This window comes from Diabrotica virgifera, chromosome 7, assembly GCF_917563875.1.
Source record: "Diabrotica virgifera virgifera chromosome 7, PGI_DIABVI_V3a".
Taxonomy (NCBI): Eukaryota; Metazoa; Arthropoda; class Insecta; order Coleoptera; family Chrysomelidae; genus Diabrotica; species Diabrotica virgifera.
The window spans coordinates 255,094,910-255,119,955 of record NC_065449.1 but is presented as its reverse complement, the minus strand read 5'-3'; the positions used below and the strand labels follow the sequence as shown (position 1 = coordinate 255,119,955).

General features: G+C 33.7%; 1 protein-coding gene and 1 non-coding gene across 2 annotated transcripts in view; one reads left to right on the top strand and one right to left on the bottom strand.

Moving 5' to 3' along the window:
• The window catches only part of LOC114330394 (gamma-aminobutyric acid type B receptor subunit 1), a 363,275-nt gene that overhangs the window by 1,428 nt on the left and 336,801 nt on the right, over window positions 1-25,046 (top strand). The window contains exon 2 of the mRNA XM_050657124.1: window positions 2,182-2,487. Coding sequence (XP_050513081.1) covers window positions 2,182-2,487 — 306 coding nt within the window. The remainder of the gene's footprint in view (window positions 1-2,181; window positions 2,488-25,046) is intronic.
• Window positions 5,505-5,576, bottom strand: Trnas-gga (transfer RNA serine (anticodon GGA)). Its single transcript has one exon. It is a non-coding gene; the product is annotated as a tRNA-Ser (tRNA).

The following is a 25,046-nucleotide window of genomic DNA, read 5'->3' as shown; positions in this document are numbered from 1 at the left end:
TTTAGGTGAATATCCTGACCACAGCTCGGAAGCAAACATCTTTTATAGAAAAGTTTTACAAGTTATATAATCCGTTCATCTAAACTTTTCTTTTCATTCGTTCGTTGTGTTTGTTTTTTATAATACAAAATCATTTTCCTCTAAAATAACAAGTTAGTTTTCCAGTTATTGGCTTTTTGGCTGATAGAATAATAAAATTGATGAACGACTGTTTACCAACAAGTTTTCTTTCGATAAAATGAAACCTGAGAACATTATTAGCTTTTCCGATCAGCTTTTATTCGCTACATCTACAGGGCCGTAGTCGGAATCGATATCCATTACTTAAACTTTCACTTAATTAATTTTCAGAGAGACATAAAAAATTCCAATTTTTTTAGTTTATTACAAGACGCACAAAGACAATAAAACAAACTGTGTACAAATTACTTCTAAATAATAATAGAGGTAGCTTGACAAGGCTTTATCAAATTGAAAAACTTAGATTGTAACAGTAGCATTAATATCAGTACCTATTATAAATATGTCGTTTTCTGTATTACTATAAATCTTCTTCTTTAAGTGCCATGTTTGCGACGGTGGTCGGAAATCACCATAGCTATTCGGACTTTAGGGACGGCTGCTCTGAAAAGTTAGTTGGATGTACATTTGTACCTTGAATCTTTCCCTGCATAATCAATTGGAGCAAGTTGTACTTCTCTCCACGTGTAATATGTCCGAGGTATTTTAATTTTCTTGTTTTGATGGTATTTAACATTTCTATTTCTTTATTCATCTTTCTCAGAACCTCTTTGTTTGTGGCGTGTGCTGTTCACGATATTTTTAGAATTCTTCTGTACACCCACAGTTCGAATGATTCTAGTGTTTTCATTGATACCGCATTCACTGTCCAAAAAACTTCCATTCTATAGAACAAAGTCAAGGAAACGTAGCACGTAGCCAACCTAACTTTTAGCTCCAACTTCAAATCTCTTGTACAGAGCACTTTTCTCATTTTGTTAAAATTTAATGTAGCCTTTTTTATTCTAATTTTGATTTCTTGGAAGTAATCACCTGTGGAGTTGATCATTGTTCCAAGATATGTATATTGGTCGACTCTTTCGACATTGGATCCGTTTATGAAGAGATTCTCGTTCTTCCCTTTGAGTTTTCGATATTCTCATAAACTTTGTCATCTGGACGTTCATTGTTAAACCGTATTCTTGTCCAAACTCCGCTATTCTGGTCATGACCAGCCTCTGAAGATCCGCAATATTTTCGGCTTTTTCAAGATCTCTTTCAAGTAGACATTAAAAAGAATTGGCGACAACATACATCCTCGTTTCACCCCACTTCTAATTTCAATTTCCTCTGACAGCTGATCGTTAACACTTACTTTTGCTCGTTGCTTATAGTATAAATTCGATATAATCCTGAGGTCATTGTGGTCTATCTTCTTTGATTTCAGGACATATATTAATTGTTCATGTCGTATGGTCAATACCATTGTATGGAAAGGAGGCCTGTACGCACAACATAATGCTAATGAACAAGTTAGAAGCTTTTGAACTCTGATGGCTTTATAGAAGGATCTTGATAATACCTTGGGCAATTCACACCAACAAGGGAAATGTCCTGAGGTAGGACAGATACAGATAGGGAGTTGCGAAAGTCCATCAGTTAGAAAAGTTAAAAGAGTTAGCTGGATACCTAATGAAAAACGAAAGGTACCGCCTCATGCAACTGATCATCCAGGGATCTTTCCCTGGTCAGAAAAGTTAGCTACCAGGGACACATAATGAGAAATGAACATTACCGCCTCGCGCAACTGATCATCCAGGGTAAGATTGGAGGAAAACGGGGTCCCGGTAAGCGCCAGATTTTATGGCTTAAAAATAGCAGAGACTGGACCGGCTTTGAATGAATATCTTTGTTTAGAGTCGTATTGGACAGACAGATTTGCCAGTGTAGTCCCTAACCTCCCCTAAAGGAGACAGCACCCCAAGAAGAAGAATACTAATTTTCAAATGCTTTGGAAAGGTTGTTTGAATTATACATTGTTAGGCTCCCCTTATACGACTGATACGACTATATGAGTTTTGTAAGCCTCTGGTTCTGTTTAAATACATATCATACCAATATACTTATATGGTTAAGATGATTTAAACTAAATATATATATATATTTTTTTCTTCTTTTCAGTACTTATCATCGCCACGATGCTTCGAAAACGCGCCAGTAAAGCTTCTTCTTTCTCTTCTCTTCGTGTGTATCGAGTCCGGGGGCGGAAAACGGTCATCGTTTCAATCATCGAAAAACGTGGCAGGTGATTTCAGTGATGGAGGCAACGTCTTGCACATCGGCGGCATCTTCCCCATCGCTGGTGAAGGCGGTTGGCAGGGCGGTCAAGCGTGCATGCCTGCCGCCCATCTCGCGCTCGAAGATGTCAACGCTAGGAAAGACTTGTTGCCTGGATACGTCCTCAAATTGCACAGCAACGACAGTGAGGTAAGTTATAATATTTTCAATGTATCTAAAATATAGTTTTTTTGAAAAATATCTATCTTTTTAACAACTTTTTATAGTTATTCATAGGATAGTTATTCACTCAGAAATTTAATACAAGAATACAATTAAAAGAATTTCGTCATGTACAATCTTGATTTCTTCATACATTGTTCTATATTCTATATCCATCTTTCTACATACATTAACTTCTTCCTTATAACAGATATAGTTGTTGATATTCTCTGAAAAACATGAAGTTTAAAAAAATTTTTGTTTAAAACCATGCCCCAGCTTTTTTGCCAGCAGATTCTTCTTTCTCCAGGACTCTTGCACTATACTTTTTTATATTATTATTAATTTGAACACTTTATACTTCTCATGCCTTGAGCCCTACGTCAGGGAGTAGTGATAGGAATATACACGGTACTCGAATAAATATATTAAAATAAACGACATATTTATTAACAATATTAGGTATTCCAATGACACAGCGATAGTGGCGGATAATATCGAAGATCATCAATGTCTTTTAAATTATTTAACTCTTGCAGGTGAAGGTTTGGGTTTAAAAATAAATATCAAGAAGAAAACAATGACTATAGGTAGACATATAGGTAGAGCAAAGATATACGTATCTGGAGAAGAAATCGGGCAAGTCAGGCAATTTAAGTAACTGGGCTATCTGCTAAACGATAGTTGGGACTCTGAGAATGATATAAAGTGTAGTCTCTAATCATAGTAGAATAAACCAGAATTTCTCACTGGTTGCAAGTTGGAGTTCGATATGAGATACAAGAGGCCAAAGTGTTACTCAAAGTGTTTGGCCCATTTTCTTGTACGGAATGGTAGCATGGACGTTATAGGCCACATCCATTATCAAACTTGAAGTTTTTGAAGTGTGGTACCTGCGTCAAATGCTTAGATTTTCATGGAAGGACCGAGAACCGAGTCATTAATGAGGAACTATTAAGAAGGGCGGCCCTTCAGTGGAACTTTTTAATTATGTAACAAGTAAGAAAACTGTGTATTTAGGGACATGTTACGAGGAGAGCGATACCTTTTTGAGCAACTAGCACTACAAGGAAAGATAAAGGGTAGGAGCGGTCTAGGACGTAAACGATGTCATGCCTGGGTAATATTCGCCAATGGTCAGAAATCCACAGTAATCAAATGCATTATGCTTCTAGAAATAGAAAAACCAGCTTAATACTGACCATCTAACATCGCACCTGACAATGTACAGCGCCTTAAGTAGAAAAAAACAGTTTATAGCATATAGTCCTCTAATTAGACAACAAAGTTTTTGGGTCGATCATCTCTTAAATCCAGAAAATAATAAAATACAAAATTTTGAATTGCAATCAAGTTTATCTTGTAGATGCCAAAAACGTTATTCACAAAAATAATGAATTCTATATTCCATAATTATTACTCAAATAATATTTTTAATACTTTTTAAATCTGTAAAATATGTTATAACGAAAGCTTCATTTCCAACCCTTTATTTTTTTGCATTCACCTTAATGGCGAAATGTTTGTCCAACAGATGCTACGCAGCCTAAACATTTTAAATAAACAGAAACAGGTGGACAACGTGCGGTTTCACATACAAATTCTCTCTCCACAAGTGGATAAACAATGGAATGGGCTTTAAATTAATCAATATGAGGCAATGGCAGACTACAAAATATCCCTTACCTTTTATTTTCTTGTTATTATTAAATTATTTATTAATTTATTTTTAATCTTTAAATTTTAATTAATTTTCAACAACGTTTCGTAATTCCAGTTATATGTAAGGGAACAAGTTTGTTTTAGTTATACAATTTCTTCTTCTTCTTATTTGACTTTTTCCCATTAATAATACCACACTCACCTGCATAAAATTCCGCCAATAAAAATTTTTGATTAAGTTTGACAACTTATAACTACTTTATTATTTGTACTCAGATTTTCAAGATTCTTGCATCAGTTTATAGGTACATGTATTGATATCGTTTGCTATTATTCCGATCACAAAAAAATTTGCTTAGATGGCATTATATGGGGCTGAATGGAAACTATTTTCTCCTAACTTTAATTTTGTGGAAAAATTAATGAACTTGTTTCAGAAGAAATTGTTTCATAGTCCTTTCGTATTATTCCGGAGGCATCACTAAAACTTTGTTCTTGGAATTATCCGAATATCTCTTTTCTTGTAAGAACTGCAGAATTTTTGTAAATAAAAACACTAATTGTCCTATAAACATAAATATCTTAAATAGAGGTTGGATTGATAAGATTAGAATGGCCCACATGCAGCCCAGATCTCAATACAATCGATTTATGGGATGAATTGAAAATAGCTATTCGCCATGCCATCATACTAGACCTCCAGAAAATTTGGTACAGTTATGGTCCTGGTATAGGAATATCGAGCTATTCCCCAGGCGAAGATAACACATCTTATTTATTCAATGTCAAACAAATTGCACACAGTTAAACACATTCGAATGCGACTTTCTCAGCAGCCTTTAGAGTGTTTTCGAAAGGAAAAAGTAGATTTTGTGCGTCGATTCATCACTATGGATCAGACTTGGGTCCATCACCATGATTCTGAATCAAACCAAGAAGTTAAAGAGTGGTGTGAACCTGGTTCTTCGGCTCCGAAACGAATTCGCGTCCCCACAAATCGACTAAGAAGGTGTTAGCTTCGGTTTTTTGGGATGTGAGAGGAATTTTGTTTATTTATTACTTGCAAACTAGTAAAACAATAAATTTTGAATATTATTATAACCTTTTAGATCAGCCGAAGGAAACAATTCGTGAAAAAGACCTGGTTGCAAAAGAAAAAAAAAAAAAAAATAATGTGTATGTATTTTGTACGCACGTAAGAAGTTATACTTCTAAAATATGATTTCAATGAAATAAATATACTTTCGAACAGTTTATTTATATTATATTTAAAGATTAAACTAATTTTTACTTAGTACTTTCCAAAAATTTTTATTAAAACAATACCAAAAATTAAAAAAAATAGAGAATACCCGGATTCGAACCGGGGACCTCTTGATCTCCAGTCGAACGCTCTACCACTGAGCTATACTCCTTTTGTTTGTGCGGATGCGGACTACAAGATTTCTCAGACATAGGTAGTATCAAATAGACCAAGTGAAGTATAAAATACTTTAAATATTACTTTTTATCTTATTCCCGAGGTAGATACAAAAATTATAATAAATATATTTACTAAACACACTAATATATTCTTTCCACACCTTTTTTGGACTAATACATATATAACTTGAAACATACTGAGCAACGAACTCCATACTGTCTGTGTGCGCATGCGCGCAGAATAATAAAAATTCACTCTCAATCGCTCCTAAAGAAGTATAACTTCAAAAATCATCTTTCATAGGAAAATGCACCGTGTCATATGAGCATTTTAAAAATGGCGAAAATCCATGAATTAAAGTTCGAATTGTTGGAGCATCCACCGTATTTAACAGATTTGGTCCCTAGCGACTTCCATCTATTTCAACACCTAAAAAAATTCATGCGTGGGAAGCGTTTCTCTTCAGATGATGAAGTCGTAGCAGCTGTGGAAGCGTATTTTGCAACCTTTCCAGATTCTCACTTCAGGGATGGAATTTGTAAATTGGAATCTCTTTTTAAGAACAAGTGTATTGATGCTCAGGGAGACTATACTGAATAATAAAGTTTATTCCAATCAATAAAATTGCGTTTTTCTTATCGAACCGCAAAATTTATTGAACAACCTAGTATTTAATTGAAATTTTTAGTATATATGCAGGTATATACCTACAGGTTAATTTCGCAAACGTAGAATTACCATCAAAATTACCTTTGCTGGTAATGCGATGATTTCCCATCGGTAAGCAAATCGCATCCGGCACTACCCGACGCGGCGTATCGAATAAAGCGGCAGACGCGGCAGTAACGCTCATCATAGCGTGCCGTAAGTTATTCGAAGCTCCAATTAAGGATAATTTTATAGCCCTTGGTCTATAGGGCGTTGCGTTGGGTCGAATGGGCCGTTAGCCAAGTCGAAAGGGAATTTGGATTTCCGACTGGAGTAATCGAAGGTCGATTTATAAATATATTTATAAAGGAGTTAGCAGTAACACGCGAAACGGTACTAATGGCGGGAAATTACTTTTATGGGGACATTTTATTGTTACTTATTGTTTTCGATTTGTGCTTGATGGTTTTATGTCGTTCTAAGGAGAAAATAAAACAGGACGCTCTGTCAAGTATCACAGATTCAGACTGTTCATTAAATATTTTGTTGTGATCTCAGAAATCCAACAAAAAAACTATTTATTTCACATTTTGCCTTCTGTAGTAGAATAATAATATTTGTAAAAATATATTACTTTTAAAGTGAGTGTCAATAACGACTAAAGTAATCTGTGAACCTATCGGGCGATGCTGGGAATTTATTCCACTAAAACATCAGCAGTTTACCCGTGTTAATCGCCGTCATTTTCTCTCTGCAGCCGAGTATAGCGTAAAACCACATAAAATTACCCGGTTTCGTTTTGGTTCAATTCGCCTCTCTCGCCATCCTCTGACACGTGTTCCTAGGTTTACTCGTTATTAAAGAGGCTTTGCGAGAAGACTTAATTAAACCAAAACTCACCGACTCGTAACGATGGTAAAGGCATGCGTTGGTGAAATGTTTAAATATATTTACCAACGAATTGGGGCGTTTTGGTTCAATACAGGTTTTTCACAAAGCCTCTTTGATAACGGATTAACCCAGAAACACGTGTCAGAGGATGTCAAGAGACGCGAATTGAATCAAAACGAAATCGTCTATCTTTATTTGGTTTCACGCTATACTCTGCTGCAGAGTACAAAATGATGGCGATTAACACGGGTAAACTGCTGATGTTTTAGTGGAAAAAATTCCCAACTTCGCCCGATGGTATGAACATGCCTCAGGTTCACAGTTTAATCGTTATCGACGCTCACTTCATCTTACCTCGTTAGAAGTCGCTAAAGACATACGTTGGTGGGATATTTAAATATATTTACCAACGAGTCGGTGTGTTTTGGTTCAATTCAGTCTTCTTGCAAAGCCTCTTTGATAACGGGTAAACCTGGAAACACGTGTCAGGGGATGGAGAGAGACTCGAATGGAATCAAAACGAAACCGTCTATTTTTATTACATTACTTTTGTACTTGTTGTTGCATTTTGTAATGCAAAAAAAACCTGTTGGGGCTCCAGACTCTCAACACCTAAAGGTAAAGAATTGCAGCATGTTGTGACCGGACACAATTGTAGATGGCACTCTACTGGGAAACCCACATACTGACCAAGTGATGCAAACAGAATCCCGGGCCTCCTAGATTTTTTCATATCCAGAGGTGTAGCAACAAATTTTATAAAAGTAGAGGAGCTTATATCTGACCACTCTCCAATTCTACTAACAATTAGTAAGCAAATTGTGACCACTGAAATAAAACCCACGTTGACCAATAAGTTTACGAACTGGGTAAACTTCCAATCAGAAATGAATGAGAATATTGAGTTCAATGGATTTATCCAAACGATAGAACAATTGGAACGAGAAACCGAGCTATTTATGATAAACATCCAGCGAGCAGCGTGGAACAACACACCTATAATCAAAAAAAAAACAGTAGGAAACAATTACCCCAAAGAAATTAGAGACTTGATAAAGAAAAAAGAAAGGCTCGGAAGGTATGGCAAAGAACTCGAATTACAGAAAATAAAAATAAGCTAAATAGGCTCACACAACAGCTGCAAAGAGAAATCTCGAAAATTAAAAACGAATCAATCAATAAGTACCTGAGAGAACCAACTGATGATGAATGCACCGATTACTTCCTCTGGAAGGCAGCCAAAAAGATAAATAAGCCAGTTCAGCATATACCTCCTTTACGAAAAGAAAACAGAACATGGGCAAGAAATTCCAAAGAGAAAGTGGATGCGTTTGCTGATTATTTATAAAACATATTTAAACCAAACCCTGGGGAAACTCATGTAGACGATGAACGAGTAGCTACTGATTCTGTTAACATACAACTGACTACTACAAAAGAAGTTCAAAAATTAATCAAGAACATCAATACAAAAAAGCGCCTGGTTTTGAGCTGATCAATGGTGAGATACTAAAAAGATTACCTAGAAAAGCCATAGTAAAGCTTACAACACTAATAAATGCATCCTTTAGGCTTAGATATGTTCCCATTCTTTGGAAAACTGCAGAGGTCATAATGATACAAAAAATAGAACAAGATAACCATGAATTAACATCATACAGGCCAATCTCCTTACTATCCATAATCTCAAAGGTGTTTGAAAAATTACTAGTTACTACGAAGAATGAACCATTAAATTGAACAAAAAAATATTATTCCGAGACACCAATTTAGATTTCCAGAACACTCCACAATTGACCAGATCCATCGAATAGTAACTGAAATAGAGAAAGCATTGGAAGGGGACAAAATTTGTTCAGTAGTATTCATGGATATCGCAAAAGCATTTGACAAAATATGGCACGACGGTCTGTTAATGAAGCTAAAGAAAATATTTCCTATGAAATTCGTTGAAATATTGCAGTCATCTACACCAGCGAACATTTAGAGTTAAAATGGAAAACGACTACTCTGAGTTAAAGCAAATAAATGCAGGGGTCCCACAAGGTAGTGCTCTTGGAAAAATACTATCCCTTTTGTACACATCTGACATTCCGGAGAGGGAAAACATCCAACTGGCCACATTTGCTGATGATACAGTAGTCCTGACAATAGGAGAAACTATAGAGGAATCTACAATCAACTTACAAAATGCAATTAATGGCATAGAAGGCTGGTCCAAAAAATGGCGTATAAAGTTTATTGAACAGAAGTCAGTTCATATTAACTTCACTAACAAGAAAATCAATAATTTTCCAATTATCTTAAACAACAACGTTGTTCCTAATAAGAAAACAGCGAAATACCTGGGTTTAAATCTCGACGTCAAACTAAAATCGAAGGAGCACGTTAAAAAGAAAATTGAACAGTTGAAGATAAAGTACAAAAATATGTATTGGCTAATAGGTAGGTACTCTTAACTTTCCATCCAGAACAAAGTACTAATTTACCAACAGATATTGAAACCGGTGTGGACCTATGGCCTACAATTATGGGGCTGTAAGAAGCTGTAGAAACGCTCCAGAATCGAATATTAAGGAATATTGTATGTGCTCCTTGGAATGTCCGGAATGACGATTTGCGTAGAGATCTTAAAATCGAATCTATTCCAAATGCAATTAAGAAAGTCGCCAGGAGACATAAAGAGAGGCTCCATAAGCATCCCAACCATGAAGCACTTCAGCTTCTTGTCAATGAACACCAGATTCGAAGGCTCAAGAGGACTAAGCCGTTCGAGCTCGTGTAATGTGTGAAGTTGTGTCGGGCTGAGTTAGTGTTGTGCATTGTATTGTAGCCACAACAAAGACGTGAACAATTAGTGAAAACCAGAGTCAGTGCTGTGCTGTGTAGTCAAAACAAAGAAGTGGGCATTTCATGTAAAAAAGCTAGGATGGACCAGGTGACATCTAGTTTACAAACATTTTTAGGGAAATTAGGTTAAAGAAAAAATACTTATTAATCTTGTAGATTAGGTGTATTTATATTGTTTAAATAAAAAAAACATTACTTTTTTACGACAACGTCTCATCTAGGTTCTACGTCAATAAATTACGGATACTTTATAGGTACAATCTATATTTTAAAGAAGGAAAAACACCAGGACCTGATCATTTTTACTCTTAATTCTTTAAAACTGTTAAACGCATTGTGCATGTACCATACAGCAAACTTGGCTCAAATCGATGTTTATATAATCCACCTCTCAATAAGCAAGAAATGTGAAAAGGCGTTGTCACGAACAAAATTTGGATTCATGAAAATATGTAAATACTTCATCCACATTCATGTTTGTTTCATATATTATAAAAAGGCATTTGATATTGTATCTCCCAAGTTAATAAATAAATGGCATGCAAGGCAGAAACACAACCTGACACAGAGAGGACAAAAAGAATGCTATAGAAACAGCAGAGATGAAAACCCTTCCGAAAATCGATGGTAAGACACTATGAGACGGAGCTAGAAGTATGTACAAAATATAAGACGGGGATGCAAGGTGGAGAACTTTAATAAGTGGGTAAGAAACATAGGACTAGAATGAAATAGTCACATAAGCCGAATGACAACAAAGAGTAAGGACGGATAGAGACAGTTTCCCAATAGGAAAACGATCAATGGGAAGACCACGAAAATGATGGAACGACAAATTACTGGCACATTGAAAAAAGAGACAGAGTCTGGTAGGTATATATTACAAGGATATGGTCTCCACTGTTGTTTAATCTATACTCCGAAAAACTGAAGATACACTTACTGATATACACTAAGCGTCAAAATTAACGCACCACCTTAAAAATGGGACATTTTTGAAGCCTCGTATTTTCTAAACCTGTTGTCCGATTTTAGTGATTTTTTAGTATGTTATAGCATTATTCTTCAAGAATATCTATGTAATAACATTGTTGCTAAACAGGTAAGTGTCATTGTATACCGGGTGTAACAATGATAGTGTGTTTTTTCCTCAAAGTTCGGAACATCCTGTGGAATATTCTAGCCTATATAAAATAATGAAATTAAAACTCAACTATAGCCTTACGCTTTCTTAACATTTTGCTTTTTGATTCCTTCGCTTATGTTGCATAACAAAAAAGTTAGGTACTTTAACAACTAGCAACGTTCTTCATCAATACAGGGTGTTTCTTAATAAGGGCGATAAACTTTAACAGGTAATTCTGTATGAAAAATAATGACCATTTGACTTATAAACATATGTCCGCAAATAATTCGTTTCCGATATATGGGATGTTGAATTTTTTCTTACAAACTGACCATTTATTTACTGCTCTAAAACTGGTTGAGATATGCAAATGAAATTTGGTAGGTATTAAGAGGTAGTTATTGCGCATTTTTTGGCTATAATTAAGAACTTTATATTCACCATTGGCGTGCATACGAGTCATATTAACCGGTCATAATCCCCGTATGTACGCCAATGGTGAATATAAAATTCTTAATTGTATGCCTAAAAGTGCGCAATCACCACCTCTTAAAAATTTCCTTTCATTTGCACATCTCAACCGGTTTTAGAGCAGTAAGAGCAGTCGTCATTTTGTAAGAAAAATTCAACATCCTGTATCTCGGAAAGGAAGCATTTGCGGACATGTGTTTATAAATCAAACGGTCATTATTTCTCATGCAAAATTACCCCTTAAAGTTTGTCGCACTTATTTAGAAACACCCTGTATTGATGAAGAACGTTACTAGTTGTTCAAGTACCTAACTTTTTTTATTACGCAACGTAAGCGAATAAATCAAAAAGCAAAATGTTAAGAAACCCTAATGCTATAGTTTAGTTTTAATTTAAATATTTTATATACGTTAGAATAATCCCCAGGGTGTTCCGAACTTTGAGGAGAAAATACACTATCATTGTTACAATGACACGTATACACCCGGTATACAATGACACTTACCTGTTTAGCAACAGTATTATTACAGCGATAGTCTTGAAGAATAAAGCTATAACATACTAAAAAAACCACTAAAATCGGAAAACAGGTTTAGAAAATACGAGACTTCAAAAATGTCCCATTTTTAAGGTGGTGTGTTAATTTTGACGCTTAGTGTACTTTAATGTATTATACATGTATATTTACTAAAGCATGCGGAAATTCAAGAAATTCAAAAATTTGAGGCATGCGTATCATATGGTAATATTACCCCAGGCTGTGGGTGAAAAAACGTGATATAATTCAGGAATTTTTGAAACATATCAGGTGTTGTAAAGGACGATGCCAGGAATAACTTCTACTAAAATGTAACCAAACATATTGTGCGCTTTTTTTTATTGCGATTTTCATGTGTTAAATTTGCAATTTTTAATGATTTTTAATTTTGCAGCATAGGATATTGATTTTAGAGAAAAACTTTTTAATAAAAAGTTGTAGTAAATTAAAAAACCTTCAATTTAAGGTGTGGTAAGTTTAATTTCGTTAATTGGTTATTGCAAAACAGCCTGCGAAATGTCCAAAATGATCGTTTTTTACAATTGCATTATTTACTGTACAAATAATTTTTTTTTATTTTTTAAAGTTTTAAAATGAAGATATTTCAATTCCAAACATAAAAAAATTGTAAAGCTAGATTAACGAATTTGTTGCTTAGATATTATAAATTGTTTATCCCAAGAGGTCAAATGTCGAAGGCTATAACTTTTTGAAAAAAATTCATAGAGAGTTGGTGAAACATCCAATCTGTTTCTAAAGACTTATATTTTCATATTCTGATGTAAGTAAATGCGTAAAACGTTTTTAAAGCTATAATTTTTGGGTTTGAAAATAAGGCGGCAAATTTCGTTAAAACATTTAGAGCTGAAGCGGACCTGTACATCCTATGAGTTTTTAACTTACATATTATTGTTGCTGAAGATATAACGAAGATATTTAAAAAAATAAAAAATTTCTACGACCAAGTGAAGCCGAGATAATTTTTGGGTTTGAAAATAAGGGGGCAAATTTCGTTAAAAACATTTAGAGCTGAAGCGGCCCTGTACATCCTATGAGTTTCTAACTTACAGATTATTGTTGCTGAAGACAAAACGAAGATTTATAAAAAAATAAAAATTTTCTACAACCAACTGAAGCCGAGATACTTGTTTTTCTTTTTCTTAAATCGTAGGTCCTTTATTTATAACAATTAAGAAATTATTTTACAGTCATTGACTAAAGAAAGACTTATGTTATTTTAAAATAAAAATTATCATAAAATATAATTACATTTAATTATTAAAAATTATTTTTAAAATCGGTGTTTTTGCAAGCGGTCGAATTTTGCAAATCGCCCGGCTCGCTTCAAATCCGCGCGCTCGGAAAAGTTTTACGTAACTTGTATTAAATTTTGATAGAAAACAATTTAATAATAATATTACCATTATAATATACAGTCTATTTACCACTCTATTTGTTTTTCTTGATAAACTTTTATATGTGAAATCCAAAACTAATAGTCACTACAAGAAGAAAAAGTTTTATATTGTATATTATAGTAAGAAATAACATTATTATTATTATAATTATATAACAATGAAAAAATTAAAAATATAGTTATATATTTCATATATATGTATCATTTATGTAATATTATTTCTTCAGAAATTAAATTTCACATATAAAAGTTTATCAAGAGAAACAAATACAGTGGTAAATAGACTGTATATTATAATGGTAATATTATTAAATTGTTTTCTGTCAAAATTTAATACAAGTTATTACGTAAAAATTTTCCGAGCGCGCAGATTTGAAGTGAGCCGGGCGATTTGCAAAATTCGGCCGCTCGCAAAAGCACCGACTTTAAAAATAATTTTTAATAATTAAATGTAATTATATTGTATAATAATTTTTATTTTAAGATAATATAAGTCTTTCTTTAGTCAATGATTGTAAAATAATTTCTTAATTGTTATAAATAAAGGCACCACGATTTAAGAAAAAAAAAAACAATTATCTCGGCTTCAGTTGGTTGTAGAAAATTTTTATTTTTTTATAAATCTTCGTTTTGTCTTCAGCAACAATAATCTGTAAGTTAGAAATTCATAGGATGCACAGGGCCGTTTCAGCTCTAAATGTTTATAACGAAATTTGCCCCCTTATTTTCAAACCCATAAATTATCCCGGCTTCAGTTGGTCCTAGAAATTTTTTATTTTTTTATAGATCTTCGTTTCATCTTCAGGAACAATAATCTGTAAGTTAAAAACTCATAGGATGTCCAGGGCCGCTTCAGCTCTAAATGTTTATAACGAATTTGCCCCCTTATTTTCAAACCCAAAAATTAGAGGTTTAAAAATGTTTTACTTATTTATTTACGTCAGAATATGAAAATATAACTCTTTAGAAGGAGATTGGATGTTTCACCAACTCTCTACGATTTTTTTTCAAAAAGTTATAGCCTTCGACATTTGACCTCTTGGGATAAACAATTTATAATATCTAAGCAACAAATTCGGTAATCTGGCTTTACAATTTTGTTTTATGTTTGGAATTGAAAGATCTTCATTTTAAAACTTTAAAAAATAAAAAAAATTATTTGTAGAATAAATAATGCAATTGTAAAAAACGGCCATTTTGGACCTTTCGCAGGCTGTTTTGCAATAACCAATTAACGAAATTAAACTTACCATACCTCAAATTGTAGGTTTTTTTAATTTACTACAACTTTCTATTAAAAAGTTTTTCTCTAAAATCAATATCCTAAGCTGCAAAATTAAAAATTATTAAAAATTGCAAATTTAACAAATGAAAATCGCAATTAAAAAAAAAGCGCACAATATTTTTGGTTACATTTTAGTAGAAGTTATTCCTGGCATCGTCCTTTACAACACCTGATAGGTTTCAAAAATTCCTGAATTATATCCTGAAATCGACCTTTTTTCACCCACAGCCTGGGGTATATTCTCTAACAATTACGAAACTCTATAGCCTCTAAACACTAATGCACAAAGTAAGAAATAAATAGAAAATATAGACTATATCTCAATTCAGAAACAAACAGAATATATGCCCAATAATATTATTATGATTCCGGTTATTTATAGCGTTCTTCGTCTTCCGGTTCCCAGTTTCCAGCTTTGTCGGTCGTTCCATTCGCCAGGATGAAGATTCCTTTCCAAAATGGCCTTCTGAATGTCGTCTAGCCAGGATCGGCCAGAAGGCGGATTGTTTTGGCCTTCCCCTCTTCCTTCTTTTCATTGGCGTCCAAAACATTTTGTTTTGGCAGTCTGTCGTCGTCCATTCTTTTTACACGACCATACCAGATCAGTTGTCTCCTTGGAATTTCGTGTATGAGTATGATGGTTGACTTGACTTCCATTGGTTTCTGATTTGGTCATTTTGTATTCTTTCAAGCCTTGATTTTCTAGCCGATCTTCTCCAGAAGTTCATTTCCAATACAAGTAGGCGTCGTTAGAACGGATACGTCGGAGATTTCCAATACGTCGGAGAACTATACTTTTAAAGATGGAGTTAAATATGAGATGTTTTCTTTGATTAGATAGTAAATAGTTCTTTTGATCATAGCATCGGGCTTAGGCTTTTTTCCTTTTAAGATCCTTTGCTCTATCTCTTTTTCGGTGCGCCCATTCTTATTTCATGAGTATTGTGGTTTGTGTCTACCATTAACAAACAAACATTATTAATGAATTTAACAAAGAATAACATCTAAAAATACACAGGTAAGTACGTAAAACTTCAAATTAATGTTTTTCCTCGAAACAATACTTAGTACATATATTTTTAAATTAGCTCTGTATTATCCACCTATTTGTTATACTGTAACTTTTTCGAGTTGGTTCATGTTTTCTACAAACTTAGAAAAACATTTAGCCCTATTCAATTTGAAACTTTTGCTTTTTTCAAGTTTTTTCTTCCTTACATTTTAATGTGTTCATTTACTTTTGTCGTCTCAGGTTTTCCCGGGGGAATTTCTGAAAACTCTCGTAGATTGGGGATTGAGAGAATAAAAAGGCAGAAAAAATATTTCTCCCGACACACAACTTTGGAGTTTTAGCGACTGCGATGTTTTTGGGAAATGTAGATTTTTATTAGGCTATAAAAAGGTAAAAATTACTGCTCGTAAAGATCTTTCAAATTGTTTAAATTATTGATCTTAAAACTCGCTCTATAGCCGTATTTTCACGACGATATTTTTAATTTAATGAGTTTTTTAATATGGATAAATTTAGTATCTTGTAATAGTGGTAATTGACAAATATAAAAGATTCATCTTTATATAAAAAGAATTAAATAAAACGATAGAGAAGACCGAATCCAGCTTTTTACACAACGACATATTTAAAAAAATTGTCAACTACCCTAATAGCCCAGTAAATGAACAGGAAATACGGCGATACCGTGTAATTTTCAGGATTAACTCCGAATTGCATAAAAATTTGGATGAGGTGACAGTCAGCTCCTCTCGGGGGTGAAAAAACGCGTGTTTAAAATAAGTTCGGAAATAAATAAATTGACTTAGTTTTAGTAACTTTTGTTCTATAGAGTTTTTTTTAAAAAGTCAATACTGTTCGAGTTATTTGCGATTGAAAATGTTTATTTTTCGACAAAAAGAAACACGTTATCAGACGGGTTTTCACAAATAACTCAAAAAGTAAGTATTTTCTCAAAAAAAAATATTTTTAGCAAGAATTTAGTATAGAAAAACACGAAAAAATTGTGCACTTGTGAAGTCTATAGACCCAGCAACAGCACAGTTGTAGCTCATGAAAATACGTTCTTATTCGTCAAATCCCAAATCTAATATTTCAACGTGAAATTACTTTAAGTGAAGCACTTTTCGGGAAAAACTCATTAAAACTTGTTTTAAGTGTTTAAAAAATGCTTTATTATTATTTTTTTATAAAAGTTTCATGCAACAAAACTAAGTGAGTTACGGTCAAAAAAACGTGGTTCCTTTTTTTTGCTTTCAATAACAAAATTCTTTTAAACCTTTCACCAAGGATTCTTCAGTTAAACTATTTGCAAGATAATTAATTTCTGAAACAATTGACTATTTAACAAATGAAATAAAGGAGTTTTTCCGCAAATTTCAAAATAATACCCAAAGGCCGTATATAGAGGAGAGTGCAGTGCTACCCATATAAATATCCCAGTTGCCACATAATGAAGGTCCCGTTCGTTACCTAACAACAGAACAGTAATGTCGAGATCGGTGTTTGTGTGGGCTGGAGATACGCCTTATCGTCTTGTGCAAGTTGTTACAGACCAAGTTTATTGTGGTCCATTCTCTCGGAGGAGTCTAATTAAAAGGGTTGTGTGTATAAAGGTTGATTGGTGACACGAAAAGCAGGCCAAACACAATTTCGACGAAGAGGGATTTCGGAAAATTCACCTACAGTGCATAGTGCATGTTAATTCGAGTTTAGATTTTTTTGGTGCGAACTGAAATATGTAACTATATGTTGGTGAAAGTAGAGACACGTACTCACAATCTGATTTAAATACTTATCTCTATTTTTGCCAAAATATAGTCAGTATCGATTCACATCCGTAATTTATTCATCATTTAAAATAAATAGAGCTGTCAAAATAAAATATCTCCTTATAAACGTGCCTTGCATTTCTGCGTAGGTGTCCACCGTACATTGTTTCGTCAAGTGAGATGTTAGTCAGAATTAAATTATTCTATTTTTAGCAGTATTTCAAAGCATTTCATTAGCGTGGATTTCTATCCATTGGCAAATATTATGCGGCCGTGACATCTTTTAATGTAGTAGCTCTCTCTCACCCTCTCTCTTTCTTTCTTTTTGTGTAGACATGACTGTCTGATTTTTCAATGTGCCTCAAGTATTTTCGCATTCCATCGTTTTCGTGGTCTTTCCACTAATCGTCTTCCTATTGGGGAACCGCCTCTTCATCTTCATGTACCATGTCTTTTCAGAACGTTGGTTATCATCATAGCTATCTTAATTTTATTCACTGCCATCCTAAATAGCATGCTTGTATCAATACCATACCAATGTCGCAAGTTCTTCAACCATGAGGTTCTTCTTCGTCCTGGACTGCGTTTGCCTGCTATTTTTCCTTGCATGATATTTTGTAGCAACCTATATTTGGGACCTCTCATTACATATCCGAAATACTCCAGCTTTCTCTGATTGATGCTTTTTATGATCTCAGTAGTCTTGCTGAGACGTTCTAGTATTGTGGAGTTTCGAATCTCCTCTACCCAGGAAACTTTTAAAATTCTTCTATAGCACCACATTTTGAAAGCCTCAAGGCGATTTAGATCGATTTTATTCACAGTCCAGGACTCGACACCATAAAGTAAGACCGAGAACACGTAGCAGCGAAGTAGGCGGATCCTCAATGCCAATTTTAGGTCTCTGTTACATAACACCTTGGACATCCTTCTAAAAGCAGCTCTAGCCTGCTCTATCCTAGATCTAATTTCGCCGTGACTTTCTGCGTTACAATTTAATTGCTGTCCAACCGCCTCTGGCCGTCCTTACTACTCTATTTGTTGTTTTTCGGCATATGTGATCGTTCCATTTTACCCTTCTGTTTTTTACCCAGGTATTAATGTTGTCCACGTTGCATCTCCGTCGTATATCTGCACTTACGGCTCTATCACATAGTGTCTTACCGTCGATTTTTCATCTCTGCTGTTTCTAGCATTCTTTTTTGTCCTCTCGTATCAGGTCGTGTTTCTACCACTGTAATTATTGGTCTATTAATTGTTTTGTACATTCTGCCTCTCATTTCTTTTCCCATATTTTTATTCCTCCGTATTGTTTCATCCAGGCAACATGCGGCTCTGTTTGCTTTATTCATTTGATATTCTACTTCTGTTTCGAGCTTTCTGTAGGTGGATAGGGTGACGCCTGGATATTTAAACTCCGTGACATCTCTTCCTTTAGCTCTAATTTACATAGGATTTGCTGTGATAACCATGCATTTGGTCTTTTTGGGAAAATTAACATGTTAAGTTTTCTAGAAGTTATATAAAATTGATACAGCATATGTCGTAAATCCATCTTCACTTTGAGAGATTAGTATTACGTCGTCTGCATAGCAGATTATTTAAAGTTGTTTTTCTCCCATTTGGTGTCCTTTTTTAGTTGTTACTTTTTTATTATTTCATCCATCATCCATAATCAGGTTGGACACATGGAATCCCCCTGTCTTATCCCATTGTCAGCTTCAATTGGGTAAGTTGGTTCTTCTTCTACTTTTACTTTTATTGTGTTGTTCTGATAGATATTTTCGATCGTTTTAATTATTCCTAGAGGTTTCTCCTCCGCGTAATAAATGGATAACGTCCTTTAATTTGACCTGTCAAATGCCTTCTTAAGGTCCACGAAATATAAATATGCCGGTTTGTTGCATGATCTTCCCCATCTAAAACCTTCTTCTTCTTCTGCTAATGTTATAATTTTATTCATTTGTTTGTTATCACTTTGGTTGTTAATTTTAATGTTGTTTTTAATAAATTAATTCCTCTATAATTTATTTTTAATAAATTAATTATTAAAAATAAATTTATTTTATATTTAATAAATAATATATTTGTGCATTATTTTACTAATAATTTTGCGTGGCTGATGTGGATGTTATGTTTCTAAATAAAAAACATATTCCACATTAGCATCAATAGATATAATTTTTTTTTTATTTAGCTAATGCCTCGACAACTAATGGCCATTGGCATGGTAGGTACGGTAATTTTAAACAGTTAGGTACCAGTGTCATGTGTAGTGTGTGTGTTGAGTAAGTGTCTTGTTACTTTGCAAAGTCGACGTCATTGTCTTTGCAAAGAGACGCTAATTGTATCCGAACGTCTGCGGTCCCTCCGGTGAGTACCGATCCCACAAGGACAGAAACCATATGCATTTATAATAGATAAAATTTATATTTATATTTAATATAATTAGTGTTAAACAAATGCGAAAATAGAAATTAATGCCAATGACGTTGAATTTGAATAAAATTTTAAAAACTTCTAGCAAAAAGATGAGATTATTATCTACAATACCTTCACTCAATTTTATGATTGCTCATGATTAGCGTTTTTTGTTTCAAGAAGATAATATTTGATAAATCAAGTACTGTAATTCCACCATCTGATAAGAAATTCGGAAATGTCCACAACTTTCTTGAAATTGAATGAACTCAGTTAACTGAAAATCACTTATTCGATAACTCAGATTCATCTTTATTATGCAAATCGTTTGAATAGTCATCAAAAGGAACACGAGAAAGAGAGAAAGAATTGAAATCAATATTAAATTAGTTTGATGAACCTTAGAAGCAACCGAGACATCAGAATTCCGAGCATGCACTCGAAACAATCAGATTTACATTTATTGCCCATTTTACCCGTCCCCCCTACATTTCTGCTTGACACGGTGACGGTGAGACTCATCGTTCTGATTTGGTGGATTGGGATGATAGCGGAAGGTTGCGCAGCAAATTTAGCATCACTAATAAGAAGTACAAAGGTATTAATCAATAATAAGGTCATAATCGTAATTATTATAAGTATTTTAATTTGTATGGAATCCTAATAGTCTGGGATGCCTTGGCCATTTTCACCAGTTATTACTAAGAAGATAACTTTTCCAAATAATTATCGAGCAAAAAATATTTTATACAACACTCAAATTGACAACAATAATTATAGCGACAAAAATAAACGAACGCATAACTCTTCAAGAGGAACAGCATGGATTTCGGACAGAAAGATGATGCACGGATGCAGTTTTTGTAATAAGACAATACAAAAAAAATGGACAATACAACAAACAATGCTGGAATACAACAAACCAGCATATAATATGTGCCTGATAGATTTGAAGAAAGCGGTTGATATAGTGAGAATTCGGGACGCGATACATTTATTATATGAAAAGGGACTATCACTGGATTTAATAAAAGCCATTGAGAATATATATTATGACTGAATATAGAATGACTGAATATTAGAGATATATTATAAGAAATATATTAGAGAATATGTATTAGACAAGGAACCGGTATCGCAGATGTTATAGAACGTATCACCAAGCTCAAATGGAACTGGACAGGACACGTCACCAGGCTGAAAGATTCAAGATGGACACGAAAACTAATGAAATGGAGACCAAGAGAAGATAAACGCAATAGAGGAAGACCGCCTACACAATGGACAGATAATATAAGGCGGATTAGTAAAAACTGGCAACAATCAGCACAAAACCGTGAAGTGTGGAAACAATTGGGGAGACCTATGTGCACCAGTGGACGGGAATTGGTTGGATGATGACTGAGAATATATATAAAGATAACATAGTTATGGTAAGATGTAAGCTAAACTATCGCAACCTATCAAGTATGAAACTGGCATTAGACAAGGAGATTCGCTGAGCCCATTAATATTTAATCTGATAATTGATGAAATAATAAAGAAAGTTAAAAAAAGAAGAGGATATAGAATGAGAGAAAAGGAAATAAAGATGATCTGCTACGCCGATGACGCCATAATAACAGCCGAAAATGAAGATGACATACAAAGATTAATTAAATAGTTCGAAGACACGGCTCTCATATACAACATAGTGATCCCAACAGATAAAACTAAATCGATAGTAATATCAGCGGAACCGAGACGATGTAAATTGGTCGTAAATAACAAAATAATAGAACAAGTGATGGAAGCGGAATACATACTTGGTAATAAAACTGTCAAGCTACGGAAAAGTGGAAGAAGAAGTACAAAAACAAGTGAACATGGCGAATGGAGCAGCAGGATGTCTCAACAACACAATCTGGAGAAACAAATACCTCACAATGGAAACGAAAACCAGGATATATAAATCAACAATAAGACCGATAATGACGTACACAACCGAAACAAGAGCAGATACGGCGAAAACACAAAACTGCTGGAAACAGCAGAAATGAAAGTCTTACGAAAAATAACAAACCAAATTTTAAGAGACAGAGTAAGAAGTGAGGAAATACGAGCGGGATGTGGTATACAAGAAATAAACATGTGGAACAAAAGAAGAAAAATGTAATGGAATCAACACATAGAAAGAATGGCAGAAAATAGAATAGCACGAATAGCAAGAGACAAATCGCCAAATGGAAGAGGATCATTGGGACGACCGAGGAAACGATGGTCAGACAATGTCAATTGAGGCTAAAAACCGAAGTAAAACAGGCATTGAGCCTATTTGTAAAGCAGGAAGAAGAAGAAGAAGCTAACTTTTCGTGAGTAGCTTCATTTTGATGTGACGTCCAACTTTTTCCTTACAACAATTTCCGTTTATGGTAGCTAACAAGGCTAGCACTGATGAAATATGTTGATTTGATGATTCTCAAAACTTTATTGCTAACTGTTTTTTTTTGGTAATTTTCAGTAGTAATTACACAAGAGTTTTGAAATTATTGAATTTTTCTCGAGTGATACTTTGACAGTTTTAATTTCACGAGCCGAAGGCGAGTGAAATTATGTCAAAGTGTCACGAGAGCAAAAATTCTATATTAATTTCAGGGTTCGAGTGCAATTTGTTGCGATTATTTCATGAATAAAACTGTTCAAAACCAAAATTTTATTACAATTTATTTATGTAAGTACACATTAGTACCATTAAATACACAGTTTTTATAAATATTTGACGATTGAAAGTCATCACTTTTATAATTTTTAAAACATTAATTGTTATTAATGTCACTGAATGTATTTTTTCGGAGCAACGAAGGGCATCTGACGTAATATACTTAACGACGGGAGATTATCAAAAATTATCGATTTAATTCAGATTTCTGTAGTAATTGCACAATTTATTGGTCAGAATCTCCTATGAATGAAATAATCAAGATAATTATCTAAATTCGCCGAAAAAATATTTGTCCTATAAAACGCAAGGTTTTATCAAAAATTCCCCCCTTTCAACATGTATCATAAACGAGATCATAAAAAATGATTACTAACCACTTGATTTTTTTTTGTTGGTTAGTTAATATTTATATAACTTAACACCCATATTCTCCTACAAATTGTGTGGTACGTTGTCTTGGTCCTACGTTCAAAAATTGTCAATAGCACAAGACCATTTTTTTATTAGTAGGTAACTGTAGGATAAAGGTATCGTGATAGGTAAGTATATTTTTCATCCAAATAAAACAATGTCCTACAAGAAAACAGGTATGTATGGCTAGTCCGACAAGAATATTATTGTCATGTGCACAAAAAATGTGGTGAAAAAGCCTATGCGTCTATATTCGTTGCTAACACACTGTAAACAACGCTGTACGTATGCGTACTTGTACCAGTGTAACTCAGCTCTAATAACAGAAAATAAAATGATTTTTAATTTCATGAATTTCAAATACGTGTTTAATTGGAGGACTGGAATAACGGACCATTCAATTATCTGTAGGACAACCTGGGTGTTAAATTATATAAATATTAACTAACCGACAGAAAAAAAAAAGAAAAAAAATCAAGTGGGATTATATTTTATAAACTCGTTCATGGTACGTATTGAGAAGGGGGACTCTTTGACAAAAACTTGCTTTTTGTAAGACAAAAATTTTTTCGTCTAATTTAGAGAAACAGTTTAGATAAAAAATAAACAGTTAATAATACATTTTTGACAATCGTGAAATTAACATACTTCAACCCTGCTACCCCTGTTAGATACCACACACGAAAATGTTCGTACAGGAAATTTTTGGGCGTCTCTTCGAAGCTATCCACGAATATTCAGCTTGTACTTGTAGTCCATTCTTTCACGGTTTTTGCTCTAAATTTTAAAGAACCGCTTGGTTTGACATGAAATTTGGCATACATATAGCTTACATGTCAAAAAAAGTGATATTGTGCCGATGTGTGCTTTTGCCCTGGGGGTGACTTTCACGCCCTCTTGGGGGTGAAAAAATATATGTCCAAAATAAGTCCAGAAATGGGTAAACTGACCAATTTTAAGTAACTTTTGTTCTATAGAGCTTTTTCGCCAAGTCAACACTTTTCGAGTTATTTGCGAGTGAATATGTTCATTTTTCAACAAAATAACCCCATTTTTGGACGGTTTTTCGCAAATAACTCAAAAATTAAGTATTTTGTCGAAAAAAACGTTCTTAGCAAAAATATAGCACATAAAAAAGTAAAAAAAATGGTGTATGCGTTAGGTCTCTGGATCTCGTAGAACCAGAGTGATAGCCAATGAAAAATAGATTCATATTCACCAAATTTCAAATAGAATATTTCGACGTGAAATATCCAAAAAATTAAGCACTTTTTGGGGAAAACCTATTATGACTTTTTTAAAGTGTTTAAAAAAAGCTTTTTCTGTTTTTACAAAAAGTTTCTAGTATTAAATTTAACCAAGTTACGCTCAAAATAAAGTTGGTCCCTTTTGTTTTTGCAAAAAAAAAAATCGGGAAGACCACCCCTTAATTAGCAACTTAAATGAAATTAATCGTTACCGCTCCACAAATTATTTTACTTATGTTGTGTTTATATGATCTGTAAGTTTGATCGAGTCAAAGTGCTTATTTTTGAAACAATTTGGTTTCAAAAAATTTAAATTTTGAAAAATATCCCTTTTTTCAAAATAACTTAAAAATTGTTAGAAATACCAAAAATATCGAAAAACAAAAAAAGTCAGATTTGCTTTTCTGAATATCATTTATTTTTTTGTTTTTCTGTTAGTCAAAAATTGATTAAGATTTGGTGTTTCTAAATTTGCATACATTCGTGATCAGTGACTCGTTCAACCACTTTTAACTACAGCCCTTTCAATAATAAGGACTTTGAACCGATAAAACTTACAGATCATATAAACAATATATACACGAGTCAAGAAACTTGTGAAGTCGTAACGATTAAGTTCATTTAAGATACTAATTGGGGGTGACTTTCTCGATTTTTTTACCAAAACCAAAAGGG